At 37.3% G+C, this 17,078-nt stretch overlaps 1 protein-coding gene across 1 annotated transcript; it reads right to left on the bottom strand.

Annotated features, from left to right (window-relative positions):
• Window positions 1-306: 306 nt before the first annotated feature.
• Window positions 307-12,754, bottom strand: LOC137401506 (DCN1-like protein 1). The gene is made up of 7 exons (XM_068087889.1): window positions 12,546-12,754; window positions 10,267-10,501; window positions 9,218-9,386; window positions 8,204-8,334; window positions 5,687-5,769; window positions 3,506-3,602; window positions 307-916 (listed from the first exon to the last, which is right to left on the bottom strand). The coding sequence occupies exons 1-7, from the start codon at window positions 12,546-12,548 to the stop codon at window positions 840-842; spliced, it is 795 nt and encodes a 264-aa protein (XP_067943990.1). The 5' UTR covers window positions 12,549-12,754; the 3' UTR covers window positions 307-839.
• Window positions 12,755-17,078: the final 4,324 nt, after the last annotated feature.

Raw genomic sequence — 17,078 nt, 5'->3', positions numbered from 1 at the left:
CTCTCAATACCTCTTTTTTTTGCAATTACTTTACATTTTTACAAAAAAGATTATTGATTGTTTCTTGTAAAGACCTTTGTCCTCTTTTAAATGGTGTGTGATACAACAATCAATTTCAGAGCGACTGCCCATTGGAGCAATTTTCGTTGGTTAATGTTGCATCCTCTCCATTATAACTTATATAAAAATAGTGGGCATGGCTTGTTTGTTTGGAAACGAGTGAGCTCCCATATACGCTTCCGTTGGTCGCGGAATTCTGTAAAGCTATACGGCTCTGGGTTCTAAGAAATAGCAAATAAGAAAGAGGGAAGCAAGAGGATGCCTCTGTTCTATATTAAAAGCAAAGCATGAGAAATATTAATGGTTTATTACAACATCCTAAGTTATTTCTATGGTGTGTGAAAGGCAGTGACTTCCACTGTTTGCAATATCCTACCACGCATGAAATCATTTTTCAGCTCTATGTAGCTACTCTGTGTATAGATGCATGTATGGAAATTTGCTAAGAATGGTATCACAGGTCAATCTTCATTCCCTAGAAAATCTATAACTAAGCACTAAAAACGGTGCGAATGAGTTCCTTGAGGAAGGCAAGCTGGAACTTGACAGCAAAAAATATCTGGCAGCCTGAAACACTGATAAGTTAAGGCTGAGAAGGTATGTACAGGCCTGTAACAGTCAGGGTAACTAACAGACCATGACACCATTAGTCAAATGGGGGACAAGAGAGAGAATATTCGTCTGTGTAAGTCAAACTTTGAAAGCTAGTCAGCTCCAATTCCAACTGAAAATAAGCGGTACTTGAAAAATAATTGTAACAGTCTTGCTGATTGGCCCTTTCAAGATTCCATGGCGGCGGAGGATAGTTTCGGTCTAGCATATGCGACGAAGTCATCTATCAAAACAGGCCAGGCACCTACAAAAACACCAGACACATGATACACACATGTGTGTTGCAGCAATAATTGTATCAGCTGACGATAACTCTTAATATATGTATATGATCATAAATGTACTTTCATAAGTATGTTATCCAGATAAATGTGCTTTCACAAGTAAGTTATCCAGATAAATAATCAGGATAACAGATCAGAGCAGGCCCGTAATCCCTGGGGCGGCTGGCCGGCTGAGCCGCCCCAACTTTTTGGGAACTTTTCACGGCTAAGTACAGTCCAACTCAGATGACTCGCCTTCGGATACAATGTATCATTTCATCTCAAACGCAAGGTTAACTCGAATGGGTTTCTTTGGTCAGTTCCAACGCAATGATAAATTGCTTCAGATAACTCGACCTCAACATCATTTATTCGAGAAGTTATTTGCCCAAAGGCCATGGACATGGTTTTTATCGCTGTAGAATATCACTTCATTCCAAGACATAAAGACAAACGTCAACTTTTAGTAGTTCTTAGGCGTCATTATTATCATCATCAGCGGCAAAATATTCGTGTTAACGACTTTTATAAAGGTTTGCAAAATATCAAGTTTTACCAAACACCCGCTTGGCCATGTCCCATCGAAAGCGTAAAAACCTCCGAATGAACTTAAAATAAAATCAGCAAAATTGATCTTTGTTAAAACGCTCAAAAGAAAAAGATGTCTTTTTTCTGAGCGTTTAAACTGCGGTCAAGTTTTGCCTATTTTAATTAAAAAACGTCTCGTCAGTCACATCACCTAAAACAAAACAAATCTCAAAAAATAGAAAAATGTTGATACTTTCCGATAAAATTTTTTAAAACTTCACCTGAGAGGCCCGGCTGAGGCCCTACATGAGATAAACCTGTTGGAGGCTCCACACTCTAGGTGTTCATAACTAGTCGCCTAACATTAGCCACCCAAACTTGCAACCAGTGAATACAGCCCTGGATCAGAGTGGCATGTGGCTCCGGAGCTACGGGTTGCCGACCCTTGGTGCAGTGGACCAAACCAAATAAAAGATTTATCCCTATCAGGATAACATCCCAATTTAAACAGCATACTAAATTATCTCACATCAACTTGATATACGTCAGATCAGCATATTTTTCATCACATTTCAGCACTTTTCAACTTGCATATTTCTACTAAGGGGTCGTCTGCTTCTGCTTCATAGTAATAAACATAACTTCTGAGGATGCTACAGATTTTGCATGAATATGTATGTGAAAGTTGTGAAACTGGTGCAAACTCTTCAAGAAATGCAACAGCAGTGTGCAATTTTGCAGCTAAAAATACAGGTTTGCGTCGACTTACGACTTGGTTACATTTGGACTAACGAAAGTCGTAAGCCGGTCTTGTCAGTTTAAATAAAATTGATAGATACAGTAAGTTGAACCATTAAATATAATATTATTTATATTTAATGGTTTTTTAATTCAAGATTATTACAATATTTAATTATAAGAATAATTGTTCGATTTTTTAAAGATTTAATTATAATAATCATTCGAATTTACAAGATCGAAGTATATAGTGACCAATGTTGGACAATATGTTACTATTATTATTTTTTTAAATAAGTTTGTTAAATAGATTTTCTAATGGTTATATATTTATTGGTTTTTTAATTTATATTAACCCTTACAGCACGTGTTAAGTTTATGGTACTGAATAAAATCTGCTAACCTTTGGACTATATTGTAATTCTTTCATACTGTAATTTTATTAAATGTTCCTTAGGAAATATAGAAGAGGCTTACTGTCGAAGAACATATGGTGTGGTGCGTCCATGTACTGAATAAATCTTATCATTTTTGAGCTGTTTTGTTCTTTAAAGGCCCATGCACAATATCCCTCAAATCAACGATTAGCTGGGCGATGGACCGCAACTATGAGCTGCTATGACGTCATTTTGCGATGAGTGGCCAACATAATCGATGAGCAGCCAAATCGCTGCTACTAGCGATGATGCAATGAACTTTTAACATGCTGAACTTTGACACCGATGACCGCAACTGTATGCATCTTGATTGACTGTTTGTTGACGGCATTGGATTCAATTTCAACAGTTGCGAAGATCGATGTCAATGTTATTCGGCATAGCGAAGAACTATGCTGATGAATTACGTAATCAGATAATTAAAAGATAACAAAAGGACCTGCGATATCAGGAATAAAATTTCGTAATTTCTATTGGTTGTTTGGTAGCGGTCACTGACAGTTAACCTGGTTACAACACAATCAGAGTTTCCTAAGAAAAACGCATGCAAATTATTCTAACACTTATTTGTTTAGCCCCTTATCACATCATTTAGGCCTAATCATTTAGGCTGCACATTGATTGGATCGACATGAATTTACTCATAAAAATACTTTACCAGTTGAAGTAAAATCGCCGTACAACTAACATTTGATTTATTTACAAAAAATATACAACTATACAAAATGCTATCATGGCAAATGTTGAATATTATAAAAATACTATAAATTTTGGTCGGGGTCATCGAAAAGCCGGCCAGACGTAAGATCAACAAGGTCAGACAAAGGTCACAAGTCGATGAAAACCTCAAGTTGAAGATAGACTAACCTTCTTCATCATAGTTAGACATGTCATCATTGATGATGTTGGCGAAGTCTAAGAGGAGGTACCAGGTGTCTTTAGGTATGCTTCTCTTATGATTCTCCTAAAAATGTCAACATTTATCTTATCATCAATAGTCTCAGTTCTTCAGTGTTATATATGCTCTAGTGTTAGGATACAGCCATACGTGCCGATCTTTTTATTAGTTCTGACCAAAATCACGAAATGAACAATAAACACAGATTTATTTGACTAAAATTCACATAATTGTCAGAGCTGTGCATGCACACCGAAATCGTCGACGAAATGCTTTTAATTGGCTAAACAAATTATTAGCGAGCACGATATATACATATATATACATGTATATATATATATATATATATATACTAGCTGCATTACCCGCCTACAGTAACAGATTCACGTGCAGCATAAGGTTTATTGAGAGTTGGCTTTCATACTGTAAAACAACTCCAAATATACAGTTACATCTCCCTCTCTCCATCTCTCCCTCTTTCCCCTCTCTCCCCTCTCTCTCCCTCCCTCTTTCTCTCCCTCTCTCTCTCTCCCCCCCCCCCTCTCCTCCTCGCTCTCGCTCTCTCCCTCTTAGCCCTCTCTCCGTCTCTCCCCTCTCTCTCTCCCTCCCTCTCCCTCTCTCTCTCCCCTCTCTCTCTCCCTCCCTCTTCCCCCTTTCTCTCTCCCCCTCTCTCTCCCTCTTTCTCTCCCTCTCTCCCCCCTCTCCTCCTCGCTCTCCCCTTCTCTCCCTCTCTCCATCTCTCCCCTCTCCCTCTCTCCCCTCTCCCTCCCTCTTCTCCCTCTCTCTCTCTCCCCCCCCCCCCCTCTCCTCCTCGCTCTCCCTCTCTCTCCCCTTCTCTCCCTCTCTCTCTCCCCTCTCTCCCTCCCTCTTCCCCCTCTCTCTCCCTCCCTCTCTCTCCCTCCCTCTTTCTCTCCCTCCCTCTTTCTCTCCCCCCTCTCCTCCTCGCTCTCCCTCTCTCTCCCCTTCTCTCCCTCTCTCTCTCCCTCTCTCCCCCCCCTCTCTCTCCCTTTCTCTCTCCCTTAGTTCAACGCAACACTTGCGGATAGACAACATTTTTGGTTTTTCTGTCGGGCGTATGAAGAAACAGTTTTCGGCGTGTGCCTACTTTTGAGCAGGCGACGTATAGCTGGTCATGGCTGATGCAGGGTGACAGTAAGTCGATAGCAGCTGCTCTCTTTCTTTTCACAATAGCGTATCGCAACCCTCGGAGTACTCGTGAAAGTTCTGTAATAGTAAGTTACAGTAGGCCTACTCGTAGCTGGAAAAAATTAGCAACTCGGCTGCTGAAGGAAATGAACATGACCCACTATCATGAACAGCGGCAAATCCAACGTTATTAAGTAGTGGAGATGTGGCAATTCATAGACAATACAACATCGTATAAGAAACACTTACCTTTTTGATGTGGAAATTTAGTAGGTGAGAAATGCGTTTTTCCAGTGGCTCCAAGAAACAAACGTTTACGTGACCTTCTCGGTACACGTTGGCAGTAAATATTAATTGCATGTAAATAACTACTCATTAATTTATTTTATTTAATGAATAGTACATTTGTATAGCTGTATAGACACCTTTGTATAGGCCGCAGATTTCAGGAAAGGTGCTTTTTAACACGGCAGAAAATTTGCCGTTTAAAAAGCGTGCTAACCGGGGATTTCGGTTAATGCGCCCGAGCGGTGAAAGAAAAACAACAGAATCGCCACACCTTTATATAAGCCGTTTGGCTCAAATCGTCAGAAAAAAGTAGCGGCTAATAGTCCATATTACGAAATTACGATATTACGAAATTACGATAATTAGTACTCATATTAATTCGGTTGGCTTGTTAGACCGAATGGAAAAAGAAAGACCGCTCTATAATTTATTTACCGTTACTACACATATTAATTCAGTTCGCTTCGTACGACCGAAATTCGTACGACGATTAAAGGAAAGACCGCTCTATAAGGCGGACAATCAATCACACAGACAACGATTGCCGTTTATATAGTAGATATACAGGCTATAATTACTGTATATATCATATCGCAAGAACAATTATAAAAAAAACCACATAGCGACTAAAAGGGGTATGGATACAATAGCATACAATTACGTGATTACATATGACTTCAGGTTTGATGAATATTACAAGGCTCTGTATTACTCACCATCAGGAATTTACACCAGAGGTCGAGAAACCGAAACCTTCCCTCCATTACAATATTCCAGTAAGCGATCGCTACATCAAGATCTACATAAAACAACCAAACATTGGGCAACACGAGTATGATTATCATCATTCAGACCAGAAACTCCATGATAAAACATACATGTATACGTCTTGATTTTATTTTTTCAGACAAAGATGAAAAGTTTGAAGGAGTATTGGAGGCAGAATATGCTTTGTCAAGCGGTAGAGTAGGTGATGATAAAATATGAGCGTGAGCTGAAGTCAGACAGACCAGAACAGATCGTAGCTAATAATTTGCAACAGAAAAATTGATAATGCACTTCACCATCGGCAAGCTGAATTTATCACATACAATGCTACAAATATTGTCTTCCTCTAACCAATGATATAAACAAAAGCCTCATATCGCGGGCAAGGCACAGCTTGGATACGGCCTACTAAACACAGTGATGATATCGACTGATTGCCATTGCGCCAAATTATATTGACCTATTATAGGTCAGGTGATTAGGGGTGAGATCGGTAAACAGGTGAGGATTGACAATACAGAAGTATGTTGCCGAGGTCATTTTAAGGATAGTGGAAGTGAAAAAGAGTGACACAAAAACCATATTTTGAGGAATTTTCACAAACTTGCAGCTGAAGACATAAATGAAATCTAGAGATAAAAAGGGTCAAGGGAATTTCCCTTTTACTCCATTGAAAACTAAAAACGTGCCAATAACCTTACTCATCGCGGTTACATTATGTTGTGGCGAGCAGCACTTCCTTGAGTAAGAGCAATTCCTATAACATCAAGTATGACATCTGCTGAGCTTACTGTTAACAGAGGCTGTGCGTGTCTTAAATAACATTGTTGTACAAACAATGTTCCATATCAGTGTGTATTCATTCTCAAACTAGCTGTGGTTAACTTAAAGTTACTCTGACTGGCTGCTTGCCAATATTACCAAACATTTGAAAAAATTAATCCAATAAAATTTGTAGTTCTGCATGAGTTTTAACTGGCCTGTCAAACTGAATCGAGAAAAACAGCTATGACCTGAAGGCGGGGTGTGCAAATCTTAGAAGATCGATTATGGTATGTCTCTTTAGCTGACTGCAAGTAGAGGTTGTGTGTGTTTTAATGTGCATTTTTGTGCTTTGTAACAAAAAAATGGCTGTGTGATCTTGGTTGGACATGTCTGAGTACAGTGACAAGGGACTCTCAACTGACTGGAGACATTGTTAGTTGCATAGTGCATCTTACGGTTGGATGTGACTTTGTCACTACTAGCGACCTTTTTTATGATTCGCACTCCAGCATGCTAGTCACAGTTCAGGGTTCTACACCACCAGAACCCAGCTGCTCATGGAGCCTTCTCGAACGCCAGATACAACCAGCACTTAGTGGTAATGTTTGATGAACAGTTTGTGAAGATCCTCATGAGGTTATCAAGGAAATGACGAGCCACATTAAGAAGCAGTTAACACCTGACTGAGGTAGTGGTCTAAGTGAACAGTCATACATATACAGTGATCCCTCATTTATCAAGGTTAATGGGCGTCCCTCACACCCCCACGATAAGTGAAAATCCGCGAAACAAACTAATTTTTAATTTACATGTATGAACCAAAATTTTAACACCAAAACACTTCAACTGCTATCTAAACCAATTGTGTTTATTTCATTTATAATAAATAAGTAAATTAAAGTTATAGTAATCATTAATTTAATTCTAGTTTATATTTCAACTTCAGTCCCGGTATTTTAAGCCAGAGAATGTACTTACATACTTACATACGTAGTACATATCATAGTTTGGACTTCATCTGGTCTGAGTATTAATACTTGTAATTAACTGGGTTCGTTGTGAGAAGTTACGTGTTTTTAATTTATTTTCATTTATAAGATTTATGTACATCCAGCTCTTCAAACCTGAAGGTTCCGAGATCAAATCCTCTGCAAATCAGATTTTTCAATGTTATATTTTTCTCGCTATAATTGGGCACGTGGACAGACAGACCAACAAACAAAATACATACATTGAGGTTTATATAGATTTATGAGTTTTAATTTTTAAATTTACTTTTTTAATTTCTTTTTATGAACAATGTTTAACCGTGAAGTACTAAAACCTCAAAAGGTGAGCCTCGAAGTTACGAGGAATCACTGTACTGCTTGGGACACAATCAACAGCAGGATGTAAAGCCCTGAAATATCCAGAGAGTTCAGAGTACATACAAAGATGCTTCTCTAAGAAGACACAAAAGCATAACACAAATATGTTCTAATGTCCCTGCAGTCAAGTTTTAAACAATACAACAGTCCCAAAGAATAAACGAGCATCAGAAAACATTTTTGTTAAATCTTTAATTTTATTTGAAACTAAATTTGATTATTTGATAAAACGACTAAGGTTAATAAAATTCTAGCTGTATTGGAGTGATTAGCTGGAGAAACGTTAATGTTTTTAGAACTGGGAAAGAAATGACTAACTAGATGTGTACCGACCTAGACCTTTTTGTCCGACATTCCTGGCATAGTTAAACGTAAAGTGATAGAACTTGCGGTATTTCTCAGGGTCGGCTATTTCTGACTCAAGCTGGGGGAGCTTGTTTCTCAATCGCTCTATGCTGTCACATCTGAAACAGCAAACAGTATTAAGTCGAAGAAATTCGACAACCAGTGTCATTTTGTGATGTTAGTAACACACTAGTTAAAATCTATATATTTACAAAAAGCATATAGTATATTATGAGCCCTTTTTACATGCAGAAAACTCTTTGTAGGGACATGTAACACCAGTGGCTGCAGTGACAGTCTTGTTATAAAATGTTTGCATTGGATGACAACTGATAGTTCATAAAAAAAAAGTTCTTCTAATAAAGAGGCATCTCCACATAGAATCTGCTTACTTGTAATGAGAAATGACTTGATGTATTCATCTGGTATAATTATTATTATTACTAGTATGCTTGGCAGTCCCTCTACATGTATGTGTTAATTAGCATAACTAGTATGTGGAGCAGCAAGGTGATCAAGTGGCGTTGTGGTAGTGTCCTTGCCTTAAACCTGAAACCCTGGGTTCGATTCCCATGTGAAGAGAACATTTTTCCTAATGCACATAGGGTGGCTTCATTCAGACAGATGGACGGCCATGATTATTAAAATAGTAAAGATTATTATCAACCCAAATTGACACGATTTCTTCGAACTCATTGTTGAATCAAAGACAATTTACAAAAAAGAGTTTGATGAATAATCAAGATTGCAAATAGCAATATGAAAATCCAATATGCATCTTGCGAGAAATACCTATCAACCAACAGCCAGCTACATGATCTGTTACTGCTACAGTAGCAAATACGAGAGAACCAGCTCAGCTCTCCGCTGCAAAAAGATAGAAGAGTCTATTGTTCATTTTGCAATTAAAAAACAAAACTTTTCCATGATTGGCGGCATAATGTTTTGGCATGTTTCATGATAGAATAAAATTCGAATCCTAAGAAAAATGAGGCAATTCACCCGAGGTCTTGCATCCCTGAAATGAATTCTTCTTTAGTAAATTCACACTGATGGGCTGCCTGAAATCTCCATGCAATTATGAGTACCAGGCGATGTCCAGGATCCAACCTCAGATCATCCAGAAACCGCACCACACCGTCAGCTGTCATCTTGCTCATATTACTCTCATCTGCATTAAATGATTCAATAATGGCTAACTACTTCAAAGGCTCGGAAAGGAAAGCACTTCACACCTTGGCTCCTATATTTATAGCGTTTACATCACACTACAATCGAAAGTCTACACGCAGTTACGCTTTCCAGTTTGCGACATAAAATTCCAGCCAATATTCGAATCTATACCCGATGTAGTTCTACGACATGAAGTTCAAAGTTTCACTAAAGCACAGTGGTCTCATAAGTGTAAATGAAGATATTATTAAAAAATAAACAAAAACGCAGAAAAATTTAAAAATGAGTGTGAAAGCTGACATGGTTTAAAATTAGTAGTCTAATTATGTAACATTCATCTATCACCATCTGCACCTCCAAACCTATGCATTGCTAAACCTATATAACACATGTCAGTAAGATAACAATAAAACTCCTTTTGCTTATTAATTTATTATTTTTGTTTACCTAAAATCCCTTTTTCATTTTCAACTTGCAAATAGTTTTACATAATACGATGTTGCAACGTTGTGTAATTACAAGCAATATTTATTATGAATCCCTACAGAGCGGCAACCTAACACTGAATCCCTTTTTCATTTTAACCACCTTTACCAGACCGCTACCCCTATCAGCTCAACATCCTTTGTATATATGATCAGCAAAGGCAAGGCTACACTCTATTCCTCCTCGATGAAATTAACATTCATAAGTAGCAATAGCAATGCATTCGCTGATCGGTTTTATTGGACTGTAAAAACAAAGACATCTGTTACCCAAAACTTTTATAGCTGCGAACCTACCATCTGATTCATAAAATTTATTGTCGTAAATCACCACAAAATCACCAGTGGAATATTAGTGGCAGTCTAGCAGCTGTACAAATCGGTAAAGCTAACCTTTGTAACGATTGAAAAGTTGCTCCAACTTATGTTTGTCAACAGCTGAAGAAGTTCGGCCATGTTGTTGGCCAGAAGAAGAAAAACGTTCTGGACTCTGATAATAGTGGTCGATGGCAAGTTCTAACTTCCAGTCATATGTGGAGAGGCATTGCAGGGCTACCTTCTCAGCAGAGTGTGTGAAAGACATGAATTGCCTCAACTTGTCTTTCTGTGATGACTTCAACTTGACCGACTATATTATGAAACAGAAATGAGCTAAAATACCTGTGATCATCACTACAGCTCTCAGCGCTGATAGACAGACACAAGCAATTAAAGTCATTTGTTTGTTTTATTAGCGCTCTCAACATTTTGAGCCCGATTAACCCTGGTAGGAATTTCTTTTTAAACAACCCAAAACTGGTTAGATCATTACGAACCAGAATATGCTTGTGAGAAACATTGATATAGCCTTAAATGTACCATACTATAGCATTTAAAAACAATGAAACAACTATATAATAGAAGCACATAGAATAAGAATTTATAATTAAAAAATTAGAATGTAAATATATTGTTCATGATGCCTATTTATTGTTTGCACAAATTAGAAGCAATCACCAAGGTTGTTTTTTCTACACACTCGAAATTAATAAAGATCGGCTTTTGTCCATCACCTGCAAGCATTTGTCCGATTTCACAAATTGATTAGTGTTGCCTGTTAAGTTTGACAAGAGTTCTTCTTCTCTAACATTTAGCAACAGCCTTCATCTAATACCCATCTTCATTATCTCAACAAGGGGGCATCTTCATCAGATGATTTTGACTCTCAGAAAACTTCCTACGCCCTTCTTTTTGTAGTCTTCGGGACATTCTTGTTATTAATTTGGAATCCTTTCCTTTACATCAATCAGCTACATGATGCGTTGTGTCAGGTGAGATGCTAGCTGTCCCAACAAATTCTTTGACACGGAGTGCTCAACTGAGAGAAGATTAACTCTCAGGTGCTTGTAACATCAGCATGATACAAGGAAAAGTACAGTTGATTTCTAAACTTCATGCCTTGATTTCATCCTGCATCTAGTTCAGCGTAGACAAAACTTACATCATTACTAGCAATTCCATTAAATTTACATGTTGATTTGCAAAGATAGTTTCATATTAAAAATTAATTACGCTTTTAAGAGGCATTATGTTTAAAAAATAATAAAACTAAAAATCACAGAAAGCAGATTTATCACCGTTTCAGCTCTCAATTTACGAGCTAAATTACCATTGTTTGCTTCACCCTCAGTTGTAATCTTCGAAGAGTTTTGCACACTCATTTATTCCTCCGCATTGAATGTGATTACAAGATTCTTTACAGAGATGCATTTGTACACTCTACAATATTGGTGGTCATTGACAATCTTACTGAGTTTAGCTGTGGTTCACCAATAAGAAAATCAAGAGATTTTAAGCCTATGCTTTCTCATCCGTGAAAACATTTTTCATTCTAGTAAAGTTACCACAAACCATCTTGTCTCTTTTAAGCTGAAAGTTATTAATTAGCAAACAAAGTCACTTTGTATTACACACTGCAATAAGACTCAAAGTGACAATTATAAAATTATTTAATCAATTCAGCATAACTAAAATGAAAACAACAGGTAATTTTGAGCATATAATATAATTTGACACTATGTATCAAATTATATTATATGTTTAAAATTGGATTACTATGTAATATTATTATATTATGTGTGTAGTTTGATACTATGTATCAAATATTAAAAATATAATTTGATATATGTATTTAATTTATAAAGAGCTATTATCATTCAAGTAACTTTCCAAAGGTATGTAGGTTTTTCCTTCATGGCTCATGATGGCCTGATCTCCCTTACCGAAATTTTAATAGAAAATAATCTAGTTCATGAGAAACTTTAAGCGGCTATGATAAGAACTGCGTACATTTAACGATGCCAAAAGGTAGAGATAAGAAGTGGAAGGCTATAATACCAGTGCTACTAAGCAATTTCAGAGGTACTATTCACATTTTACATGTCAAATTAAAATCTGGTGGGTAAAATTTATTATTCACACTATATAGATACGGAATAGCTAAATAAAACATTAGGAAAAAATTATTGTAGGTGATTACAAACTTTTCAGGGATCACAAAGTAAATTGACGAAAACCAAAACTCCTTTTACATATATTAGTTGTACTATCAGTTGACGTACAGTTTTGAACACCACTTTCTTCTGTTTAAAACCCTACACATGACTAGCAAAGAGAATACCGAGAATACGTACCATCGTTGGGTGGAAAGAATTTTAGCTTCCCAATGAAACACCACGAGCCTTGTGTTCTATATCGGTATTCTGCAAGGTTTAGGAAGCGTGTTTGACGTGCAAAGATATACGAGTCTGCTACATTAGTTTAGCATATGTTGAATTATAAGGTTGGTAACTGTGAGAAACGAATCTTGTAAATAATATGCAGTATTGGCTTCGATTACAGATTGCGGCTTACTAACTTGAGCAGAATTGAGCAGCAGACCGTTGCGTCAAATAGGATGCAAACGATTCGTCGAAACGAAGCTATAAACATGTACATAGGTGTATACCGGTACGCACTCAAATAAGTGATATAGCAGATTAAAATTGTCAGATAAACGGGCGACTAATCGCTGTGAGTAATATTTAGCTCAGATTTAACGCAAGAGTAAACAACTCCTTCAACACATTTTCATGACAGCGTTTGGCACACCCTAATGAACAGACAACTCCTACCTTATTTATTTGATTGTCGCAGAAACAAATGCCTTGCTACCAGATTGCCTAGATTGGGTATCAGCACGTTTGACTCCTCGAAAGCACGTTACCTAATTCGTATTGTGGTTTTCCATGAGTGACCAGGGTTTGTCACTATTTAATCTAAGCAATCACATTTGCATCTAAGATGAGTAACAGTGATGGGCAAAAAACTTTACCAAAAATACATGTATATAAAAGAAATAACTTGAGTCGAGATTATCCTTTTATTATTTTTTTTCAGACACACTAAAGCATGAACAAGCAGTGTGCCTCATGAATTATAGTCATTAGCCAGCGTTTAACTGTATGTTTTGCATTGCATTGTGATTAGGCAGCGCAGCAGTCTGTTAGAAGTGTTGTGTTAGAAGTGTTATACATGAGTTAGTGTGCAATATTTGACTTAGTTTCTTGACAGCTCATGGAAGGAAGCTATGATGGTACACTGACCTGTTAGCGAATACTGTTGGAGGTTCTTCTTTTGTTATGGCTCGAGTAGAGACCATATTTATAAGTCGGGTTTGTGTAAGTTCATCGTGAAAGCTTGACAGTGTAGCGTGGTTCTCTTTACGAGATAAAGTACAACGTCTTATTTTTGTGAGTCTAGGCAAATGTGTCAATCTCAAATTTTTCAGGTGCAGCAGTAATACTTTTTTCCACTGATGTTGGATATATATTTTATGGCTTTACTTTGTACCATATCAATGTCTTGAAGTAGTTTTTTGATTGATTTTTTGTCCCATCCTGAGTTTGTATATTTAACATGAGGCCTGCACAGACGTGTATAGTCATGATAAAAGTTGAGCTTTCTCTCGAGCGTAATAAAGTGCGCGCTTAAAAATACCAAACTGGCAATTGGCTCTTAATATTTTATGCTGTATGTGCGAAAGGAACTTTCGCTCTGATTGCAATATCCCACCAAAGTATTTAGTCTCATGACTATGTTCAGAAGAAAGTTACCTAAACAATACACCGGCGATGAAGATGATGTATCACCATTGAACACCATTATTGAGCATTTGCTTACATTAAATGACATACACCACCTAAGTGACGAGGCCTGCAAGGCATCATGCTAAGTTGGAAGTCATTTTTTCTTGATTTGTATTGACTGCTTGATATATTAACATATCGTTGGCAAACAGGCTATTGCTGCGCCTTACAGCATTTGGAAGATCATTTATATATGCTAGGAATAAGATCGGGCCGAGTATGGGCCGATGGGGCACTCCCGAGATGACTAAAAGATTATTGGATTGCTGTAGTTTTATCACCGACTTTTTGTTTACAGTTCATAAGAAAGCCATGAATCCACTTAATTATTTGCTCATTAATGCCAGGTACCTTGGCTAGTTTGTACATCAACAGTTCATGCCATAATTTATTAAGTTTTAGTAAAATCTAAAACTAATGCATGGACAGTACTTCTTTCGTCTACTATCTCAGCTATCTCATGAAAAGTTACGCACAGTTGTATTTCACAGGACGATTCCTTCAGGAAATCGCATCGCCGTTTGTGTAGTACTTTATCATGTAGAACAATGTTTAAGTGATGAAGTACAATGTGTACGAGTAGTTTACAGAGTAAATTAATAAGAGAAATAGGCCTGTAATTATTGGGTTGATCTGATTGTTTACATTTGTGTAGAGGACTGGCATGAGCCAGTTTCCAGTCAGATGGAAGCATAGAAGTTGATAGTGATTTTTGAACTATGGTGGTTCGGCACTTAGCAGTCATGATCGGGTCGATAATAACGTCTTCTTTAAGGATATCGTCTGGGCCAGTACTCTTCCCTATTTTAGAGAATGGAGAAGTTTGACAACCCCTTCAGTGCATACCTCTATTTGACTTGCTGAGCATGCGTTATAATTTTTTTTGTAAAGTTTGTTGCTTTCAGAATTGATTACTGAAGAAATTATTGAGAATAATGACACATTCACCGGGGTCTTCAATGTGAGAGTTAGGTGCAGTGATCAGGCTTATAGGTGGCTTTGTAGCTCTTTGTCATCTTTTTAGATGGCGATAAGAAGGTTTACTGTTAACAGTTTCCAGTGGCTTGCATACTTTATTAGCTGCATAATCTTACTCAGTGGTTCAATGTTCAGTTTAATGATGTCGTCTCTTTTGTTTGAATTTGTTAAGATAGAAGAGATCGTTTGTTGTACGTTTTTCGATGTTTTGCAAACAATTTTATGGCACATTTATTAGAGGTTTCTGTTTTGAGGCGCGCGTTGATACACCCCTTTCCAATGTTTTCTTCAGTTGAATTGACAAGATATTCCACATTTCATTGATATCGGTCATCTCAGGCAGTTTGAATAGAGTGGGTCGTAGTGTTTCTTGGAGCAGGTCGATATCAACTTTCCGATGCATCTTTTGGAATATGATGTCAAGCTTGACTTTTGATGACAATATCTAAGCACGACTTCAATGATAGTGGTCACTAATACTGGGATTCACAACTGTTGTAGATAGATTTGTTGCATCACTTGCGCATACAAGTCCTAAAGTATTGCCTTTTTTGTGGGTTTGCTTGCTTTTTACTTGAGTAAGACTGTTTTCAGACTAGAAGTACATGTATTTGAAATCTTTGTGAATAGCTTTATAAGCGGTATTTGGTTTGACTACATTTTTTTCTCAATCAAACCCAGGAAAATTCATATCTCTGACCACTATGATGAGATCTCGGGATATTGCTCAATTACTCATTGAGAAAGTTCTGAAAAGTTTGTGATGTCAACAGATTGGTTGGGTCGATAGTAGCAGCAGATGATCATATGTTTCATATTTTCATTTTAAACAGGAATTCTGTTTCATAAAAACCTAATTCAATTTTGCTTGATTGTAACAGATTGCTTATTCCCATTAGAACCATGCGTGTTACGATACCTGCGGTAGAATACTATGTCATCATGATTTATAATTCCTTGTCAGTAACGCTGTTGTCAAGGTGAGTTTTTGTTAGACAGATGACGTTGTTATCAAGAGTTAAAGTTGTGAGTTTATTTGATTTACCTCTGGCTGAGTGGCAGTTGGTATAAAAGGATTTGAACACCTGACACTCTTGATCTACCGACCTTGAGGATCTTTTTTCATGTTTACCAATTCCTGTCATGCCTCTTGCACGATTATTTGCACCGCTGTTTCTCAGATATAGTTGTTTGGAGACTTGCAATAATAACTTGTAAGATTAGAATTTTCTATTCTTCATCTCACATTTCTTTTGATCTATTAAACAGGCAAAATATTTCAGTTCTCTTAAATCGTTGATTCACGCGTTTCAAGAATTCCCATTTGGGAAATTCATCTTTGAATCTCACCTTGATTGGTCTAGGTTTATTATCTGATGTAACTTTTAGCCTATAAGCACTCACTTGTATGTCAGGGGTATGAATGGAGCATTCCTTAGATGCAAAGAATTTAACCTGGTCCATGACGGCCTCACCAGTCTCTTTGCTAAACCATACAGTATGGCGTTGAATTTATGGGCTTCGGCTTCTTCCTGATCGACGTTTTGTTTCACTAGTACTTGTTCTCATTTGACATAGTCTGTGTTCTCTTCAATACTTTTGGCAATGACATCAGTTTTTGATTACAATGCTTCCCTGTATGGCCTAGTCTGTAGTTTCAACCTTTGCTGCAAGGTCAGAAATACTTTTGTTAATGGCTTCCAATTTTCTATCAGTTGCGGTAATTTGGTCAGAGGTTTTCAGGATCAGCTTTGGTCTGCAGACGCTACATACCCATTTGATACTTTTATCAGATTGACATTCGTTTCAGTTAGATTTTGGCATGAGCGGTGGTACCAAGCATTGCACCAATCACATAGAATCATGAGATAGCACTTCTGTTCTGGCTCTTTCAAGTTTTTGGTGGCATTTTAGTAGTTGTTAGTTTGTCAGTCAATTAACAAATGTTTGCTAATGAACGCAAATGGTGGTAGTATTAGTTGGATGAGTAGTCAAAGCTTAAACAAAGAGGTTTTAAGCATCTATACCGGAATCGAAATCTGATTACCTAATTTTTGTTTG

Source organism: Watersipora subatra, chromosome 8 (genome assembly GCF_963576615.1).
Source record: "Watersipora subatra chromosome 8, tzWatSuba1.1, whole genome shotgun sequence".
Classification (NCBI taxonomy): domain Eukaryota; kingdom Metazoa; phylum Bryozoa; class Gymnolaemata; order Cheilostomatida; family Watersiporidae; genus Watersipora; species Watersipora subatra.
This window is presented reverse-complemented; position numbering and strand designations above follow the sequence as displayed.